Source organism: Ixodes scapularis, unplaced genomic scaffold, assembly GCF_016920785.2.
Source record: "Ixodes scapularis isolate PalLabHiFi unplaced genomic scaffold, ASM1692078v2 ptg001020l_1___fragment_2___debris__unscaffolded, whole genome shotgun sequence".
Classification (NCBI taxonomy): Eukaryota; Metazoa; Arthropoda; class Arachnida; order Ixodida; family Ixodidae; genus Ixodes; species Ixodes scapularis.
This window is the reverse complement of record NW_024610084.1, coordinates 84,856-102,426: the sequence shown is the minus strand read 5'-3', so window position 1 is coordinate 102,426 and position 17,571 is coordinate 84,856. Positions and strand designations below refer to the sequence as shown.

The 17,571-nt window shown below is 46.1% G+C and overlaps 1 protein-coding gene across 3 annotated transcripts in view; it reads left to right on the top strand.

Moving 5' to 3' along the window:
• Positions 1-17,571, top strand: part of LOC8028891 (ras-like GTP-binding protein rhoA) — a 36,739-nt gene that overhangs the window by 13,770 nt on the left and 5,398 nt on the right. Inside the window, exons 1-4 of one of the 3 annotated variants that reach the window (XM_040222070.3) lie at positions 7,804-8,095; positions 12,330-12,484; positions 13,774-13,977; positions 16,798-16,980. In XM_040222070.3, coding sequence (XP_040078004.1) covers positions 12,332-12,484; positions 13,774-13,977; positions 16,798-16,980 — 540 coding nt within the window. In that variant the 5' untranslated portion in view covers positions 7,804-8,095; positions 12,330-12,331. Of the gene's footprint in view, positions 1-7,803; positions 8,096-8,696; positions 9,037-12,329; positions 12,485-13,773; positions 13,978-16,797; positions 16,981-17,571 lie in introns of those variants that run through there. The other 2 variants (XM_029988314.4, XM_040222072.3) reach the window with 2 other exon arrangements.

Here is a 17,571-nt window from a genome sequence, read left to right as displayed (position 1 = left end):
TGTAGGTATTTTCGTAAAAGTTCAGTGATGGCTGTAGTCGGCCTCAGGTTTATGGGTGTATGAGGATGCGTGAAAGCAAAGAAAATAGCGGAGTTTGACTTTAAGACGTCCCTCTTTCTGTGTCTTTTCTATTGACTAAAGCTTTTTTTTTTTTTTTTCACAGTCTTGGGCATTGAAAAATATCTATCAATGTCCGTTAGAACTCCTACAACCAACTGTTACCACGCGAGAACCCCGAAAAATAAACCCTGAGATAAGTAACAAATAAGTTAACGAGACCCTGCTCTTCGTAGTGATATTGTTTTTATACTTGTAAAATTTTCCTCTTGGAAATAAATAAAAAAAAATTACCCCACTGCACAAAACAAAAAAGGAACGCCGTTCCTCTTTCCGTTCCAGTAAAAATGTAACGAATTCCCGTTCCAGTTCCACCGATGTAAAATGGAACGGCGGCGTTCCTTCGTTCCTCCTAAAAGGAACGCGTTCCAGGAACGCCGTTCCTTGGAACGCCGTTCCGTACAACACTGTTTAAAACCCTTCAGGGCTTAATCGACTCCCCAAGTCTCTTACTGAAGTGAAATCAGGATTCCTAGAGTACCTACAAAACTCAATTCACCTTTTTATACATCTATAGAGTTTAGTCATTTGTGCCCAATTCCCACGTCATTGTGTTACAGCGGTTACGCTGAAAAACTGGACATATTTGACACCAGCGGAAAAAAAAATTCGGCCACTCAATCAGAAACCTTTTTCAATTAAGGCAGAACTGAGGGGTATTCAGGTGTTACAGTGAATCGCACGCGAATTTTCATTATTTCTGGTGATTTTGTAGACACGTAGTTTTACTCTTGAAGCTCTTGTAGCCGACACCTTCCTATCACTTTTGAACTGCCCGATAATGATTACAAATCTTATGAGGGCTGCATGGCCACTAATATCTGCAAAAAGCTTTGGCAGTTTACACTTTATTTTTCTTGTCTCTGCGTGATGTACTCTCCACGCTACATACATTCATCTTCACGGCGCACCAACGTATGAACTTCCAAATAATCACCTTCTACTTTGATGTGTCGGTGCTTCTGATCTTCGTGTGTCTTTGTCAAGTTATAATTTTCATGTTTTATCATGTAATCTGAGCGTGATCCTTAATCGTTTAAAAGTGTTTTAAACCGAATGGTTGTTCCTGGACACCTAATAAAATTGGTTGATTGAGTGATTATTATAATTAAAAATGTATTCAATTGAAGATAATGAGGGCTGCCTTTTGTGGTTTTTAAAGCTGGGCATTAACATGCAGTCCCGAATAATTTATAAAACGGCTGGTTGTTTGTCTAGGAAACCAGTATTAAGTATGCAAGCTGACGAGTTCCACAGCTTGTCCTTGACCGAGGTATTAAATAAGAGCCATGTCGAGACAATGACCTCTCAAAATGGGGGCAGCCGCCGGATATCTGACTCACCGATCCCCTCGTCACTGTCTGCAGCGCCGCGGCGAGGTAATGGCGGTGTTAACAAAGCGTAACGGAATTCCTTCCGTATAACGACCCGAGACCTGTTGGAAGCGAACGATTTCTCAACCCCGTAGGTGCGAGAGCTCTTGATCGTGCCAGTATACTATGTACCTCGGTGAACTCGCCACCGCTCGCTCTGTCTGTTATTAACAAGAAGCTTAATCTCTTTCCTTTTTTCTTACTTTTTTTTTTCTTCTTTTGCTTCGACAACATGTGAGTTGGATAGCAACGACCCTCGACTTTTACCCGTCAAGCTGTCGTGAGTAAGATTTATTCCTTCGTTTTTGTATCTAGACCCTTTTCGAAATTCAGTCCTGCACCTTTCGCTGTCATCATCTTAGTGTAGGTGTGTTGTGTACCTGACGGCGGCCTTCTTGAGACCATAAAGGAAGAAGTTGGGTGCGTATTCTCGGCACCGATTGGAAGTCCAGAGGGCGTGGCCAATGATGTCACGGACGTCAAAATAACGACACTCGTCGTTATTTTATTTTATTTGTTATTTTGACGTAAGCACGTTTCGTTTTGGATGCCGCTGACTGTATTTTGAAACGTTGGTCGGTGGGCGTGTGTGTCGTCCTGTGCTCGGCGGTGTCCGCGCTCGTGTGTGTTGTCGACGGGCCGCCTGTGTTCGTCGCGTTCTGTTGCGTATCAATTGCCGACATCCAGGAACTTCAAGGTAAGCGTTTTCCAATTTCGTTCGCCCGGTGCCGTCCGTCACTCCTGTCGCAAATGAAGAATACGTGTACCGAAGGTGACAGAGCCCAGCCGCAGTGATATTGTACGCATTTTTCTGGAGCTGCACCTGTGTGCAATACGACGGTTTATCACCCTTCCATAGAATAGCTGCGAAGGCTGTACAAGCGGCAAGCTAGTAGCCTTGACTGAGCCACTGTATATAGACCTTTCCAAGAAAGAGCGTATGGCCGGTGCCATTTCCAGTGTTCGTGCGTATGGCGCGTGCTTTGCTCGTTTTCCGGAGCGACGCACACGCGCGTGCTGAGCTGTGGACATCGCATGCTGGGCTGCGGATTTGTAAACATTGAAAAGGTCTATATAGAGTGGCTTATAGCCCTGACTGCCATGCCTGGACCACCCGCTGCAGGAGCGCTCGTGCCGCGCGTCATCCAAAGCAACAAGCCAGCGCTTTTAGCACACGCGGTTCAGTGAATAGACCCTTTCCGAAATTCAGTCTGGCCACTTTGGTCACTATCATCATCTGTGAAACGGCATCTGTGCCATATCAATGGCGGCCTTCTAGTGACCGATAAAGGAAGACGTTGAAGATGCTCCTAAGCGGATCTTGCGAGGGCTGTACATTCGGGGGGTCAGTACGACGCGACGCAGGAATGGAACACAAGAGCTACGTAAGCGTTTGTTTCTAATAATTCAGATTCAGTCAATCTGTGGGCGGCACACAATCGGCTTTAAAGCACTTTGGTGTAGAGAATTTTCTCGAGGCACTTGAGTGGGTTGGAGCTTTGTTCTGAATGCAGGTTCTTGGTCACCATCGAACTGAAAGTGATCAAGAAAGAACTCACACTGAACAACCTCGCGTGCCGTTGACTTTCGAAAGCGACGGTGCCGATCCAAGTTCATTTCCGCCATTGATATGGCAAAACCTAAACTGCTTTACAAACCACCAGATGGCACTGAATTTCGGAAAGGGTTAGGGTGCCTGCATGTCTGTCTGTCTCAGGGTGAAGACATCCATTGTTGCACTGAATGTGCCAGCGCGTGACGCTCTCGCGCACTCGGTGCATGACTTGGGCGGTAAAATGGCGTCTATGCATTAGCCAAAGCTACGCGCTCGAGCTGAGTGACACCGGATTGCGCGCACTTCAAAAGGCATGAAAAACAATTGAGCGGAAAAATGGCTGAGATGTCACCACTCAAGCAAAAGCGCGTGTGTATGAAGGCACTCTAGAAAGGGTCTATTTCAAGCCGCCGACTTTCCTTTTATTGCTCAAGTGTCGTGCGTTGCCTTGCGTCTTTGGGTCTGGTAGTGCTCTCGTCGACCTGATGGCTTCTTTGCCAACGCACGACGAGTGACCGTGCTTGAGCAATAAAAGGAAAGTCGGCGGCTGGAATTCACTGAACCGCGTATGCTAAAAGCGCGAGCTAGTTGCTTTGGATCACGCGGCACAAGCGCTCCTGCAGAGGGTGCTCCAGTCATGCTAGTCAAGGCTACTCGCTCGCCGCTTGCACGGCCTTCGCAGCTATTCTATGCAAGGGCGATAATCCGTCGTACAGCTCCAGAAAAATGCGCACAAAATTACTGAGGCTGGCCTCTGTCGCCTCCTGTACACGTAATCTCCATTTGCAACATGAGTGACGAACGGCACCGGGCGAAATTTGAAAGTGGAAAGCACCTACCTCGATGTTCCTGAGAACGCGACGGCACAGGCGGCACGTCGACAACACACACCAGCGCGGACACCGCCAAGCACCCGACCACACACACCCCGAGCGACCGACATTCCAAAATGCAGTTGGCGGCAATCAAAATAAATCGATTTGTTTACGTAAAAATAACAGTAATCATTATTTTGACGTCCGTGACGTCAATGACCACGGCACCTGGACGTCAAAATCGGTGCCGAAAATACGCAGCCGAAGAAGTTGAAAATCCAAATCAGCGGTTCATACATGAGTCCTTTTCGTTCGAGACGTCATTACAACACAACGCGAGAATTACATACAACATCTGCGTAAGCGCCTGTTTCTTGGAGCGTGGTCTATCCGATCTTTAGCACAAGTTTGGTTCCGAGGGGCTTATGGGTTGCCGCTTTGCACTGGTGCAGTTCTTACGTTCACTCCTTTGAAACGGAAACATCTCGAGCAGAAAAAGTTTTGAGGTGATCGAAGAGTCAATTTTCATCTGCCATCGACGTGCCGAAGTGACAGTTTGCCCTATGGAATACATTATGATGGCAGTCACTAGTTTGTCGAAGGTGAAACTGTTTTATGAGGCACTAGATGGGCCACTGCATTTTAAAAAGGGTTATTGAACGGGCAAATATAGTTTTTTTTTTTTTTTTTTAATTTGTTTGCACGAGTATGTGCGCATGCGAGCTTGGGCATGTATATTCCGTAATCGCGTAGCCCGAGTCTGCGATTGTGTTATCGCGCGATCGACTGGGTATGTGCGAGTTAGTGCCACTAGATTAGCTACGCTTCAGAGTAAGGACACTTACCCATCTTGAGGGTTAAAATTATGGTTGCCAGTTATCTGAACGTTTATCTGAAATCACAGGAAACGCTTTTCTTTTCCGACCTCCGCAAATGTTTAAACCGTTCGTGACGAAGCAAAGCAATATTACATTAACTTCCTAACACCGAATCTAATGCTGAGGAAGACGCACTTTTGAATCATGACGATCGGCAGTTGCGTCTCCTTTGCACAAGCACCAAAATGGCGTCACCTACAACAATGTCGGGGTACGGAGTGCCGATACCCTAAGCGCACCTCATTTAGTGGCTTTGGTGCGAGTGTTCCTATGCATACGAAAGTGTGTATATGTACTTTTTGCATGCGTGTGTGTGTGCCTGCGTACGCTGATGAACGCTCGTGTTGCCCGGTGTTAAGTTTTGGGACATTCTGGCGGAGTGACCAATCTTAACAAATTTTTAACACAATGCGAAGACGCATTCAAATTCGTTGATTTTTGTTCTGCCTATCACGGCGGACGGTATACCAGCAATTCCATGCAATCCAGCGCTGTGAACGTATATATGACATCCGCATGTCCACCGCGCGTTGGTGGACATATGGACATAAGGTCATGTGACTTGCATTATATTGGCCCGAATGGCTTGTAGCGTCCTCCGCGGTTTATCGTGAGGTAAAGCGGAGTATACCAGTAAACTTTTTTTTCTATAGATAATGCCGGCAAGTTCACTCTGTGTGGCGCGGTAGAGCGTCGAGCTACCTCTAGCTCGAATACAGACGTTGTGGACGTCAAATCGTGCGACGCTTCGCCTTGTATAAGCTGCAGGGATTTATTCTTCGCTTCAGCTTAAGTCCAGACGTAGCCGACGCTATACGAGCTAATGCGACCAAACAAGGAACGCCGCAAGGGCGAGTCATGGTAAATTTCCTAGGTAATAGAGTGTTTTAGTAGATCGTGTTTTCAAGCCACGCTAATCGTAGCGGGAGCTCGCGCTGCCGCTTCGATGCATGCTGTGAAGCGCGCGCACGTAGCGGTAGCGGGCCTTTGAAAACGATCTACTAAAACTCCCTATTAGTTTGCTACAAGTAGCGACATTCTTTGAAGCGCCGACTGAGTGAAGGCTGGTTCACACATACAGCGGAGTGCTAAGTTAGCGCTACGTGAGCGCTCAAAGGAGCGCTCATGTGGCGCTTCCTGGCGCGTGATGTAGCGCTCTGTTAGCGCTTCAGAAGCGCTTTGTTAGCGCTCTGTTAGCGCTACAAAAGCGCTCTGTTAGCGCTCTCACGCTCCTTGTGCCGTGCTTGCTGCTGCGGAATAGCGCGTGCACGGCGATTCTTTGGTTGTTGTTTTTCCTCCATGGCATTGAAAGAAGAGGAATTAAAAAAGCCGCTCTCCAAGCAAAGGGTCGGGCAGGCGACCCAGAGTCATAGACTCTGAGCGACTAATTGATTGAGTACGACCTCATAGCTTTCAATTCGATATGTGTGACGCTGGTTTCAAGGACACGCAGGTAAAAATGAGCGCCTTCGAAGAGCTCTGTGTCTCGGTCCCTCAGGTAGGAACAAGGTTCACCGGGTACCCGTCGGTATCTCGGTGGCGAAAGATTTCGCGCACTCAGAAGGCTCTTCTGGGAGTTAAGCCGTCCACACAGATATGCACTAATCGCGTATGTAAGAGCATTTGTCGCATTTCTATTTCAGCATCCCACATGTCCGCCATATATAGTGCTGCTGATGCACACCCAACCGCAGGAACCGAAACCGCAGTGCACCTGCTAATCCGCAGCACCGCGGTACAAGGAGCGCTAATGACGCGTTAACACGGCGCTACTGGAGCGCTAACAAGGCGCTACTGGAGAGCTAACAAGGCGCTACTAAAGCGCTAACCACGCGCAATATTAGAACGAAGTCACGCGCTGTATGTGTGAACGTAGCGCTAACTTAGCGCTCCGCTGTATGTGTGAACAGGCCTTGACGGTACAGATATTAGGAAGCGAATGACGGCGCAAAGCAGAAGAGTGAACCGAATGACGCCATTTTGTTCTTATGGAATGTGCTTCGTCACTTGTATTAATTGTCGTTACTTGAAAAAAGAAACATCAAGGGACTTTAAAGGGGCGACGCAACACTTTTTGTACTTTGTGCAAATACCGTTAAGAACGGATCCCTGACGTTAATGACCTATGAAACACGCGTTCGTTTTTAACCCCACGCAATAGAAGTCCCGGAAAAAAATTTAAGAAAAACGAGCAACGTTCGCCCCCTCAACTCGCAGCCAGAACGAGCGGCCACGTGATCTGCAGCCGATTATATATGTCGCTCATGTTGACCATAGCCACGCTGTCGCCAATGCCGCCAATGTTGACCATAGCTGGGGTTGGCAAAGCATATATGACACGCGCTGAGTTACAGACATTGTTATGGTTCGGCTATTGTCGTCGTTGTAACGATTGGACACGGGCCACTACCCGAATTCTTCTCGAGCTAGTAATTATCACGAGTCCAAATCGAGTGCCCACGCAATGCTCGGATCCAGTCTATGAACCGCATTCAAATATCGTCATTGGGCTGTATTGCGATCCCCACGTTACCTCATCAAATTTTTCAAAGGAGAGATTGAATGAAAAGGATCGCTTTGGTCCTTGAAATTACAGCGCAACAAAGAAGTTTCTTGGCCAGTAACGTTGCGCGCGAGTATTCTTGAGTCCCACTAGTGCCAGTAAGCTCGTGTAAAGTGAAAAACATTTCAATTGAATATCGTTGCATCGCCCCTTTAACCGCTCATTCACACTGGAAGCGGATCCGCGTTCGCAAAGCGGTTGCGAACGCGGTTGTATAAAGATCCCGTACAATTGCACGCGCACTTCGCAACCACTTTGCGAACGCGGATCCGCTTCCAGTGTGAATAAGTGGTAAGTGAGGGAACCTAGCTTTTTTGTTTATGAATGGTTCAGCGATTATAGAACCACACGACGTGATGGTGCGATTTTGACGCGGTCTGATTGGTTTAATTCATCAGCTCGTAACGTCGGCCGCGTCGGGATTTAAGCTGAAACGAAGTACAACCAGCTTAACGCTGTGGGCAACTTCATCAGATATATGCTGCTTTCGTGCGAGGGGGGGGGGGGGGGGGGGGGGTGTTATCCACTATCTATTTCGTTGCCTGCTGTGCGAAGTCGCGAGACGCCGTACGCCCGCTGCGCTATCCGTTGGTGCGTTATGATGCCCCAAGTAACGCCGTGAAATCACGTAGGGAGCGACGCTTTGTTTGTCATTCGGGAGTTGGCTGCGCCAGCCGACAGTCGCCTGCTGCCGCAGGCTCCCGTGACTCGTACCTAGATTGTTCGGCCGTTTCCTCCCCCTTTTATCTTCTCCTCGTGGTTCCGAGCAAGGACGTCGGGCTGCGGATTGCACGGTCGGTATCTGATTCCTGCTGCGCCGCTTGGCATATATCTCGCTTAATATAATTATTTATGCTCCATTGTGAGTATGATTATTGACGACTAAGGCATGCCTTCTATATTTTTTAATGCTTATGCATTGTCATGGTATGGACCATGTATACTTCACGTTAATGTGTCCTGCGTTCAAAGCTTTTTTTTTTTTTTTTTTTAAACATTCGAGCGTAAAGGCGGGACACCAAACGATTGGCTTCCCAATCCTTTACTGCAATCCTTCTGTATCTGTAGACTGTTTTTTTTTATGTGTGTGTGTGGCATGTATTAGCGGCGTGAACGTGTCTTGAGAGTGTTATCTTCTAGAGCCTTTCGCTTCAGTAGTTCCCAAAGCCGCATCGACTCGACCCCAACAATAGTCGTCATCTATTCCGTCTGCTGCGCAGGTTTTATCGGGTCTCTCGTCTGCCCCCCGTGTGTACTTTTTGTACCTCCATCGAAGATTCCGTAAATGACGAGCGCCGCACTTTTTGACGGCTCCTATCAGCCGAATTACATCACGCGTTCGCTGCTATCGCGGTACTTTGGCATTGCAGTATGTACTCCTCCAGATATATAGTCTTCCTAACACATTCTACGCATGTCGGGCTCAGTGGGCACTTCGGTTTATCTTGTTGTGACGATTACTCGATCGTTCAAAAGCGGTTTCCCTCCAAACGAATGCTCACATATCACCGTGCAGATGTCATTTTGTTTTCGATTGATTTAAGGTCAGAACGGTTCGAATGCTCGAAACTCTGAGCTCCTTGAACTCGCCACGTAGTACGAGCTTACTTCCTGTCAAGTTTCATCGTGTAATCGTCTCCCTGTTCCGGGAAACAGAAACTCGATGTCCAGCCGATGCATTCGGGTTCCGAGTACGGTATACATTTCGAAGCCTTTCTCCAAAGCCATTATTAATGTGAGTAACGTATTTTTTTTTTAATTTACATTACTTGTAGGCATGTTTCGTGAGAGGATAGCTGTCGAGTAATTTGAAGACATGTCCACTCTATGTTCTGTTGCACGTTATGATTCCTTCACAGCGGACACGCTACGGGCCATCCCAGCCGATCCAGCGATGTGAACGTGACACGCCTCTCCGGAAAGTCACGTGACAGTCCCACGTCGTGATGAGCAAAATTAGCACTAGATTTCGAAAGTAGTTAGTAATTTGAGAAGTTACCTGAAAAACGTAGTTAAATAAGACTACTAATTACCCAAATCAAGTTGTAATTGAAAGTTACCAAGTTACTCGGAAAAGTAGTTAAACTAGTTTGAGTAGAGTAGTTGAACTACGTCCAAGTCTGAGCTGCAGTGAGCGCCTCCTTCGTTTTTGCAAGGCCATTTAAACCCTTTGCGTGTCGTGGGGCCCCCTGGTCACTCCTTTGTGCAGATTGCTGGTGTACGGATGCTGCACTCATTTGAAGTCTGGCACCGCCTCGATGTATATACAGCCTGTCCCAAATTAAATGTACAGTTTTTTTTTTTGTAGCTTAAAAAATATTTAAATGTTGAGTGATTTTATGAAACTTTGAAAGGCAGAATAGGGCCTGTTCTCTATAGTTTTGTGCCATTCTTCCACATGTATTCGTGGGCGTCGTAAAACACCATTTTACCATTCAAAACTTTCCAAAAACGTTCGATTAGCTTTGAATAATATTAGTTAGTTCTGCAACTTTTGCAACCTAGTTCTGGACCGCTAGAGCTACATTTGGACCGAAACTGACCATTCGGCAATGCGTGGTTTAATTTCGCAATTAAAAAATCAGTTCCTTTTTTTTTTTTTTTGGCATAGCTTGCACGTGCGTGAAAGCTGTCCTTGTGTTTCTGTGTAAGGCGCGTCCTCGATCGTGCAATGAAATAAATTGTCGAGCAGCTCTTTGAGAATGTTAGTTTCCAAGAAAAAAAGATATGCTTTGCTTCTCCCAGAAACCGTCTACCTGGATCATTGCACATTCGCCCGTGAAACGCGAACGGCGAAACTCTTGCACTGTGTTTCCCTTTAAGTATGAAAGAGGTATGTGTGACTGGATCCCCGCACGTGTGGGGTACAGCCACACACGCATATGCTTGCATTTGCCAGTGACTAATCTGGAGTAGTTATAGCGTCAAACTCTCCAGTTTCAGACGCGTTGAAACTTAAAACTTTACGGGAAAAAGTGGCTTGGGTAAAAGCTGGCGTTTTTAGTTCCCTGTAGCTCTTACTAACACGGTGCACTTGCCGAGCAAACAGTTAGCAATTTCTCGCCTCATTCCCAGAATAAGGTTTTTGTATGACACGCGGTGCTACAGAGCGATGATGACGCTAATATTTGGTTTATGTCTTGGTAACCGCATTCGATTTGTCTATCACTGCATCTCCCATTTGTTGTCTTTCATCAAAACACTGTGTTTTGGGTTTTTTTCAGTTTTCTTGTCGCTGTTTTATATAGACTGCTCGAGTATTGGCAGCCCCACTTCTATAGATACAATATACCATCTCACCAATTTTGAAGAAACATGTATGCAAACATTTGAAAAAACTATTGAAAAGCGCTTTATTAAAAAAAGCACAAAAAAAAAAAAACGTTGCCTACTATTTGTTTTTGACATAAATAGTTCATATCTATATTTACTCATTTTGAGAGTTGATGTACTTGTTGTCATAAGACGCTATAACGTCCCGTGCTCCTAGTTTTTAATTACTGCCGATTATGATTATCTAACAGGCCTAAATATAAAATAGGGTAATTATTATGTTTGCCGCATAAACAAAAACACGAATGAGACCAAAAACAAGGAGCTTAAAATAAATTTGCCTTAGAAAACAAGATTGCACATCCTCTTCGGACTGCCTTTTTTATTTATATAAATTGAGGCATACCATTATTGATGCTTCTCGGTACATGCGTAAAAACGTTGTGAATTCGGAACACCTAAAGGCATAGAAAGAACAGGCATAAATTCTAAGTAAATTATTAATAGTGACAAATGGGCTATTTGGTGCATAGTTCCTTTTGACAATAAGCGCCGCAAGACAGGGACAGAAAGTCAAAAACACGACACAAGGCGCTGTTTTCAACTGACTGTTTATTTAAGCAACGCAAACTATTTATTCGCTCTTTCGGACTTTTCAAGCAGGAATTCAAATTCTTCATTTGTTAAATGAACAGTCTTATGCTTCTGTCATCACCTTGAATTTTGATGTTGAATGACTCGTACGATTCTCTGGATATCTTGTCTTTTCGTTGCGATAATTCCAAAGGGCGGATGTATATCGTTATGGGATCAGATTCTTCTGCAAACCCATTGTTTGCCAAGACGTCCAGAGAGTAAAACAACCTTCCGGAAAAGATTGTGTACATTGATAAGAAACATTGTTTCCTCCGCTTGTCTGAATACATAGAATAACCTCCCAGTAAAGCCCACGAAGTAATGCAGGTACAATGTAAATAGATAAAGTATGTAAATAAAACAATCAACGAGTCAAGAATTCATTCGCTGGTTGCAACGAAAGAATAAGAAAAAACTAGATCACCAAATTTTAGTTTTTTTTTTTTATTTCGAAATATAAAACCAGCGAATTAAGAATGAATCCGCTAATTGTAACACACACACACACACACACACACACGCACACGCACACGCACACGCACACGCACACGCACACGCACACGCACACACACACACACACACACACACACACACACACACAAACAAACAAACAAACAAACAAACAAAAAAAGATATTTGACGAAATCGCAGTTCTTTTAGTTTCAGGGCTTGCTGAAACGTCAGAAGCGCCGAACGACATTGTAGATTATCAAATGCTCCTGGGCTTACGAGCCGAAGCGTGACTAAATATTTCCGCCTGCTCTATCTTTCCAAGCGTCTGCCTACCCGTCGAAGACCAGTAAAGTCGGGGAACGCGGGAGATACGGAGTTGCCGGTGATGGCCCGATCGTTTCCGGCCGCCTGTGGTGTCCGCTCTAACCGCACTTCAGTTATCCTGAGCTCATACAAGTAGACTAGTAGTCAACGCACTGGGAACGTAGTCAACATAGTGACATCTTTCGCTGCATTGATATTTACCTCAGGAGAACATTGATAGCCGCAGTCAACGTAGTGCCATCCTTAACTGCAGCGATGCTGGCCCCTTGAAAACATTGATAGTCCTATAGCCAACGTGGTCGAAACGTAGTCTATATCGGGACACTTTTTGTTTTGCTGCAGCGATGCTTACGCTCAAAGTGGTGGTGGTCGGGAGCTGCGCCTGCGGCAAGACCACGCTCATCCGGACCTTCCTGAGGAACGACGTTCGGGACACCGTGCCGTCGCCAACCGTGCAGGAGGTCTACACGGGGCACATCCAGCATCATCGAACAGAGGTACTGCGTGCACTCCGTCAGCTGGCGTGTCCGCCAGTTGCTCGTCTGTGCGTAACTCTTTTGTTTTAATTAACGAGTTTCTGGCGGATCTGAACTGTCTTAATCTCTCCGTTGTGAGGAACTACGTGCCGAGTGAGCTTGACAAGTGTCCTGTCTTGCGAGCTCCAAGCCTTGGACGATCTCGCAAGCAGACTTGAAAGTCGGCGTCCTCTCGGTGAACAGGCGGTTGATGTAATACTCGCCTCCTAACCCAGAGACGAATAAAGAAGTAGACAGAGTCACTCCAATCGTGGGTACAAAAAGTGACTCTCGGTTTGAGGAGAGTCGTCGTGAGAGCCGATAAGCACTAAAACACCTGAACGTGCCGTAGATAACGTGTACGCAAGGTACGCTCTTAAACATATGGTTGTTCACATATTTAAATGAAGATATTACGTCTAGTTTTAAGTTGTCATTACGGGAGTGTCCGTCTTCTAGACGGCACTTGCAAGCGCAGAAGGAAGATCAGCTGTTGGAAGGAGCGTACAAGTCTGGTTGACCAGACCGGCATATACGTCCGAAGAGCAACGGAAAAGGACCATCTTAATTTAAAATCTGCAAAAAAAAAAAAAAAAAAAGGCGTGGAAGTTTTTTTTTTATCTATTTACTTTGTTAAAGTTGGTGGGCACAGTGAACTCCATTCGTAAAGCAATTTTAATTTGCTTCTTTGTTGTGCATGCCTATTCGTGAAAAAAAAAGCAACGTGAAGCTCGGCTCGAATGGCGTCGCAACAGTGCTGAGAAGCTGCACGCTGTTTTCATTTTACTGCCTGCATTGTTGGGAATAGGGCTTCATAGCAGTACGTTGATCAGAATACCGAACATCGACGGAAGTTTCTGCCTCGCCAGCTCATGGTGACACACGGCTGCAAAAACGCAAAATGTCTCTAATTCTCTATCTCTTTCCTTCGGATCTTGCCAAGCTTGTACGTTTATCAAGAAGCCGAGAGCCTCACCCCCTGATCTATGGCGCACGAAGCTCTGCATTTAGCCATAGGGCGCGATTGCGTTTTCTCTCTCTCCCCTTCACTGGGACCTCGCAGGCAGACGATCTTTCGGGTTGTACGGTGTACGTTTAAACTGAACTTTTTGAAGACTCACTTCCAATCCATGCTTTCTTCTTCATTAAGACGATCTGAGCGTCCTTGTTTTTCCGATTGTCTTGGCTCGCTAAATGTTTTCTTGCTTTGTGCGGTGGCGTCGTTTGCAGCTAGGTCTTCTTCCACTAGCATGACGACAATATTGTTCCAGGTGCGTCTTGTGATCTGGGACACTGGCGACTCGGACCTGCTGTTGGACCCGAGCCGGTCGTCGTGCTACGCCGAGGCCGATGTGGTGCTGCTCTGCTTTTCCGTCCGGGACATCTTCTCGCCCAGCGAGGTGCCCTCGCGCTGGGCCAAGGAGATTCGCCACTTCAACCCGCTCGTGCCTGTGCTGCTGGTCGCCACGCAGATAGTATGACGGCCATTTCCGATACCCTACAACATATATTTATGTATTTATTTATTTTACCCCCAGGGCCAGAGCCATTAGAGGGGAGTGGTAAAAAAAAAAAAAAAAAAAAAAAGCTTTCAGCCTTTTTGCTCTGGTGAAGAAGGGAGACCAGCGGAGCTGTACAATGGAAAGCAATGGCCGGCCTCAAGTCGGCAAGCCAGAGTGAGAAGGCTGCCGCCATCTATGAGCGACGGCGACAACCAGATACGTGGCTTGCCGCCGTCGCTCATAGATGACGGTAGGTGTCCAGAGTTCGGTGTCTTCATTTCTTTGCGGGGGAGACGATCCTGTGGAAACTAGCCCTTCAGAGCTCCGCTATAATAACAATGGAAAATACAAAAAAGTTAAAGCGAATTTCACTACATTTGTAGCGAAGTTCGCTTAAAGAAACACTGTACTCTCAAAACTGTTTATTTATTTTTTTTTTCTTAAGCGCTTGGATAAGATTCGTATGTCATTAAATGCTCATTCCTCGGAAGAAAAAAGAATAGAGCGATATTTACGTCGCGAAACATATTTTGAATTGGGAGCTATTCTGATATTTGAGCTCGTCAATTCGAAATAGAAGCATGTTTTAGAGTCACTACTAGAGACACTAAAGATATTTTGAAGGGCCTGGATTGCAGACGTTTAGGGTGGGGCGATAATAAACCCTGGAGAAGGGGAACAAGGGTGCTTTGACATGACCTCGATCTGACATTTTGTCGTTATATGCTAGCGCGATGAAACTTGTAAGCTTTTGTGCACTATACCGATTTGAGGGTGTGATATGAATCTTCGGAATGCTCGCCTTATAAACGCGCCAGACAGCACATAACAACAAAATGGGGGACGAAATGCCGTCGGTGAAAATAGCCTATAGCACGACCTAACCCCATCCCTCTTTGAAAAAAGAAGAAAAGAAATTGGAATATTGACAAAGCCAGACACATTTTGAATGACGAGAGATTTCAGAACGTGCCTTTATTTTCACGCGTCATCTCGAAACGAAAGGGATAAATAGAAGACGTCGCAATATACTCAAAATGAATTTCGAGACCTATAAATATTCCGCAAAAAAATATTTCTTTGCAATGTGAATTTTTTTTTTTTTACATACCCAGATTTATGGAAAAAAAATCTTTTGTGTGTGTGTGTGTGTCTTTTTTAGACTGGTCGACACGTTTGTGTTTGAGTGGAACCGTGTTTCAATCGCTTGGGACTATACTTACAAATTGAAAACACGCTGGCACGCTGGCGCCGTCCATCGGGTGGTCCTGGAACACATAGGATTGCGTATAACTATAGACTGAAGGTTTTTCGGTGTATGTCAGATTCAATCTTAGCACTATATATCTTTAAAAGATGGTCGCTTATAACATTGCCAAAATTAGTTCAAACACACACTAAAGAAATGATACAAAAAAAAAAGATGAGGAAATATACGTACATCGAAGGGGAGGTGTTCCTGTTTTCCCCAGTCGATGGCGGCAGTCTGTGCTATTGTCTAAAGTTTTGTCGCTAGCAGTCAGGAGCGATTGCAACGCATTCGTTTCTATTCATACACAAATGTGGAAACCAGCCAGAGCAGCATATTGATTGTAGCGATGATTTTAGGATTTTCACAATTTCTGAAAACTAGTGTAAGGTCGGTATACCGATTATTATATTGAGAGTTGATGGCAAACGAGGACCGTCATCAGAATTTTGCTGACCGTAGCAGTATTGTCACTGCTGCGCCGTCTGCGCCAAAATGCTTACCCTGGAATATCTTGCTGCGTTTTACCAAAACGTGTGGAACTGGCGCCTTCGTTGCGCTGAAGGGATGCTACTTCTCCCCAGCAGTGCAACTGGGCCCAGCTAGACTACCGGATCGATCGCTGTAATATACGGTTGTGCCAACTTTCAAAACGTTCGATTATCCCTTCAAAAAGCCTACTATTTTATTCGATCTCTCTAACGAATAAAGTACTCGTAAGGCACGCAATTGTTTATTATTCTTTATCCATAGGCCTTTCGGGCGGGTTATTCAGCTCCCTTGAGTGCGCTTCTTTGCCACGCTCCTGTGCACTGCGGAGATGTAACCCCCGCGGAGTGGACATCGGAATTTGCGCAAACGTTCTGCGCCGTGACACTGCACTACTTCTTCACGCATTTACGTCACGCCTCAGTTTCACAGCGCGGACGTTCTTTTGTGAAACTTGTTTTCAGCTTCAGTGTGTTAATGTACAAACCATTCCCTTAATAGTGTTCTGCGCGCTGTCCCGGGCATGCGCATGCAGCAGCTCTCAACTACGAAAAAGTCGGCTCCCTGCATATGCGTTACAGGCCAGTGACTCGGTATTCACTGGCTCGAGCCACTGGCTGTTACTGCCGGGTCACAGCCAGTGACTCGGCATTTTTCGCTTGGGCGACAAGCACTGGGATAGTATCCCCCGAGAAACTGAGGGAGATGAGGAGACGAGGTGGGATTTAAGAACGCCGAGGTCTGATTGGAATGATTAGTGGGTAGACCTAAAGCTAGCTGTTGTCTCCACTGCACTCGTCGAACGCTTTAGAACGCCGAAGGCCGGCGTCCGGCGTTTGGCTTTCGCATTCGAACGCGTTCGATGAGTGCAGTGAAACCAATAGGCAGATAGCTTTAGGCCTACCCACTAATCTATCCGATCAGAGCTCGGCGTTCTTAAATTCCCTCTTGTCCCCTCCTCCCCCTCAGTTTCTCAGGGCATATTGACCTATTGAAACACTTAATTAAAGGGAGATCCTTGACTCTCAACCACATCCTAATACCAACGTTTGCAGGACCTTCGTGAGGACCCCAACATCGTCCGAGAGCTGGCCCAGATCAAGTGCCGACCCATCAGCGTGGCCGAGGGCTTCCAGTTGGCCCAGGCCGTCAGGGCCGCCCACTACGTCGAGTGCTCCGCCATGAACCTGGACAGCGTCCGGAAGGTCTTCGAGAGCGTTCTGCAGACCTGCCATAAGGTGAGACTCCCGTGGACCTGTGTCTGTCGACACGGGCCAGTACGAAACCGCGGCCACTCTGTCTGTGTACCCTACTTGTTTGGCTGTCGTTTTTCTAGGCCCTCTTGCTATTATTGATGCGAAACCGCTCTTCAAGAATACCGTATACCTCCGTTTCACCTTAAGGAGCACGAATGCAGACTCGTACCAATCAGGTTATTCGGTAATCGATTACTTTTTGGAGTAATGTTTGTTATCATTGGATGGCATCTATTAGGAAGTAATCCCAAGAGTAATCTCGTTACCTTCGGAAGTGCTAAAATTACCTCCAACCATTACTATTTTCCCCTCCCCTTTCTAATGGCGCCCTTCTGTTCGTACAAGATTCCAATCAAAGAATTCTCGAAGCAAGTATACACCTTTGCAAGTGGGATCCTGACTTAACCTCGAATCGCTCGCCGACGTTAGGCGGACCTACTCTCCAACCAGGACGCTCGCTGCTTGTCGTACAATGTTGCCAAGCGTCTCTTGCTGAAGGACACACAACTGAGCGCAAAAAGAAATTTAAAACAAATATATGTATGTTAATACATAAACACGCACAAAGCAGGT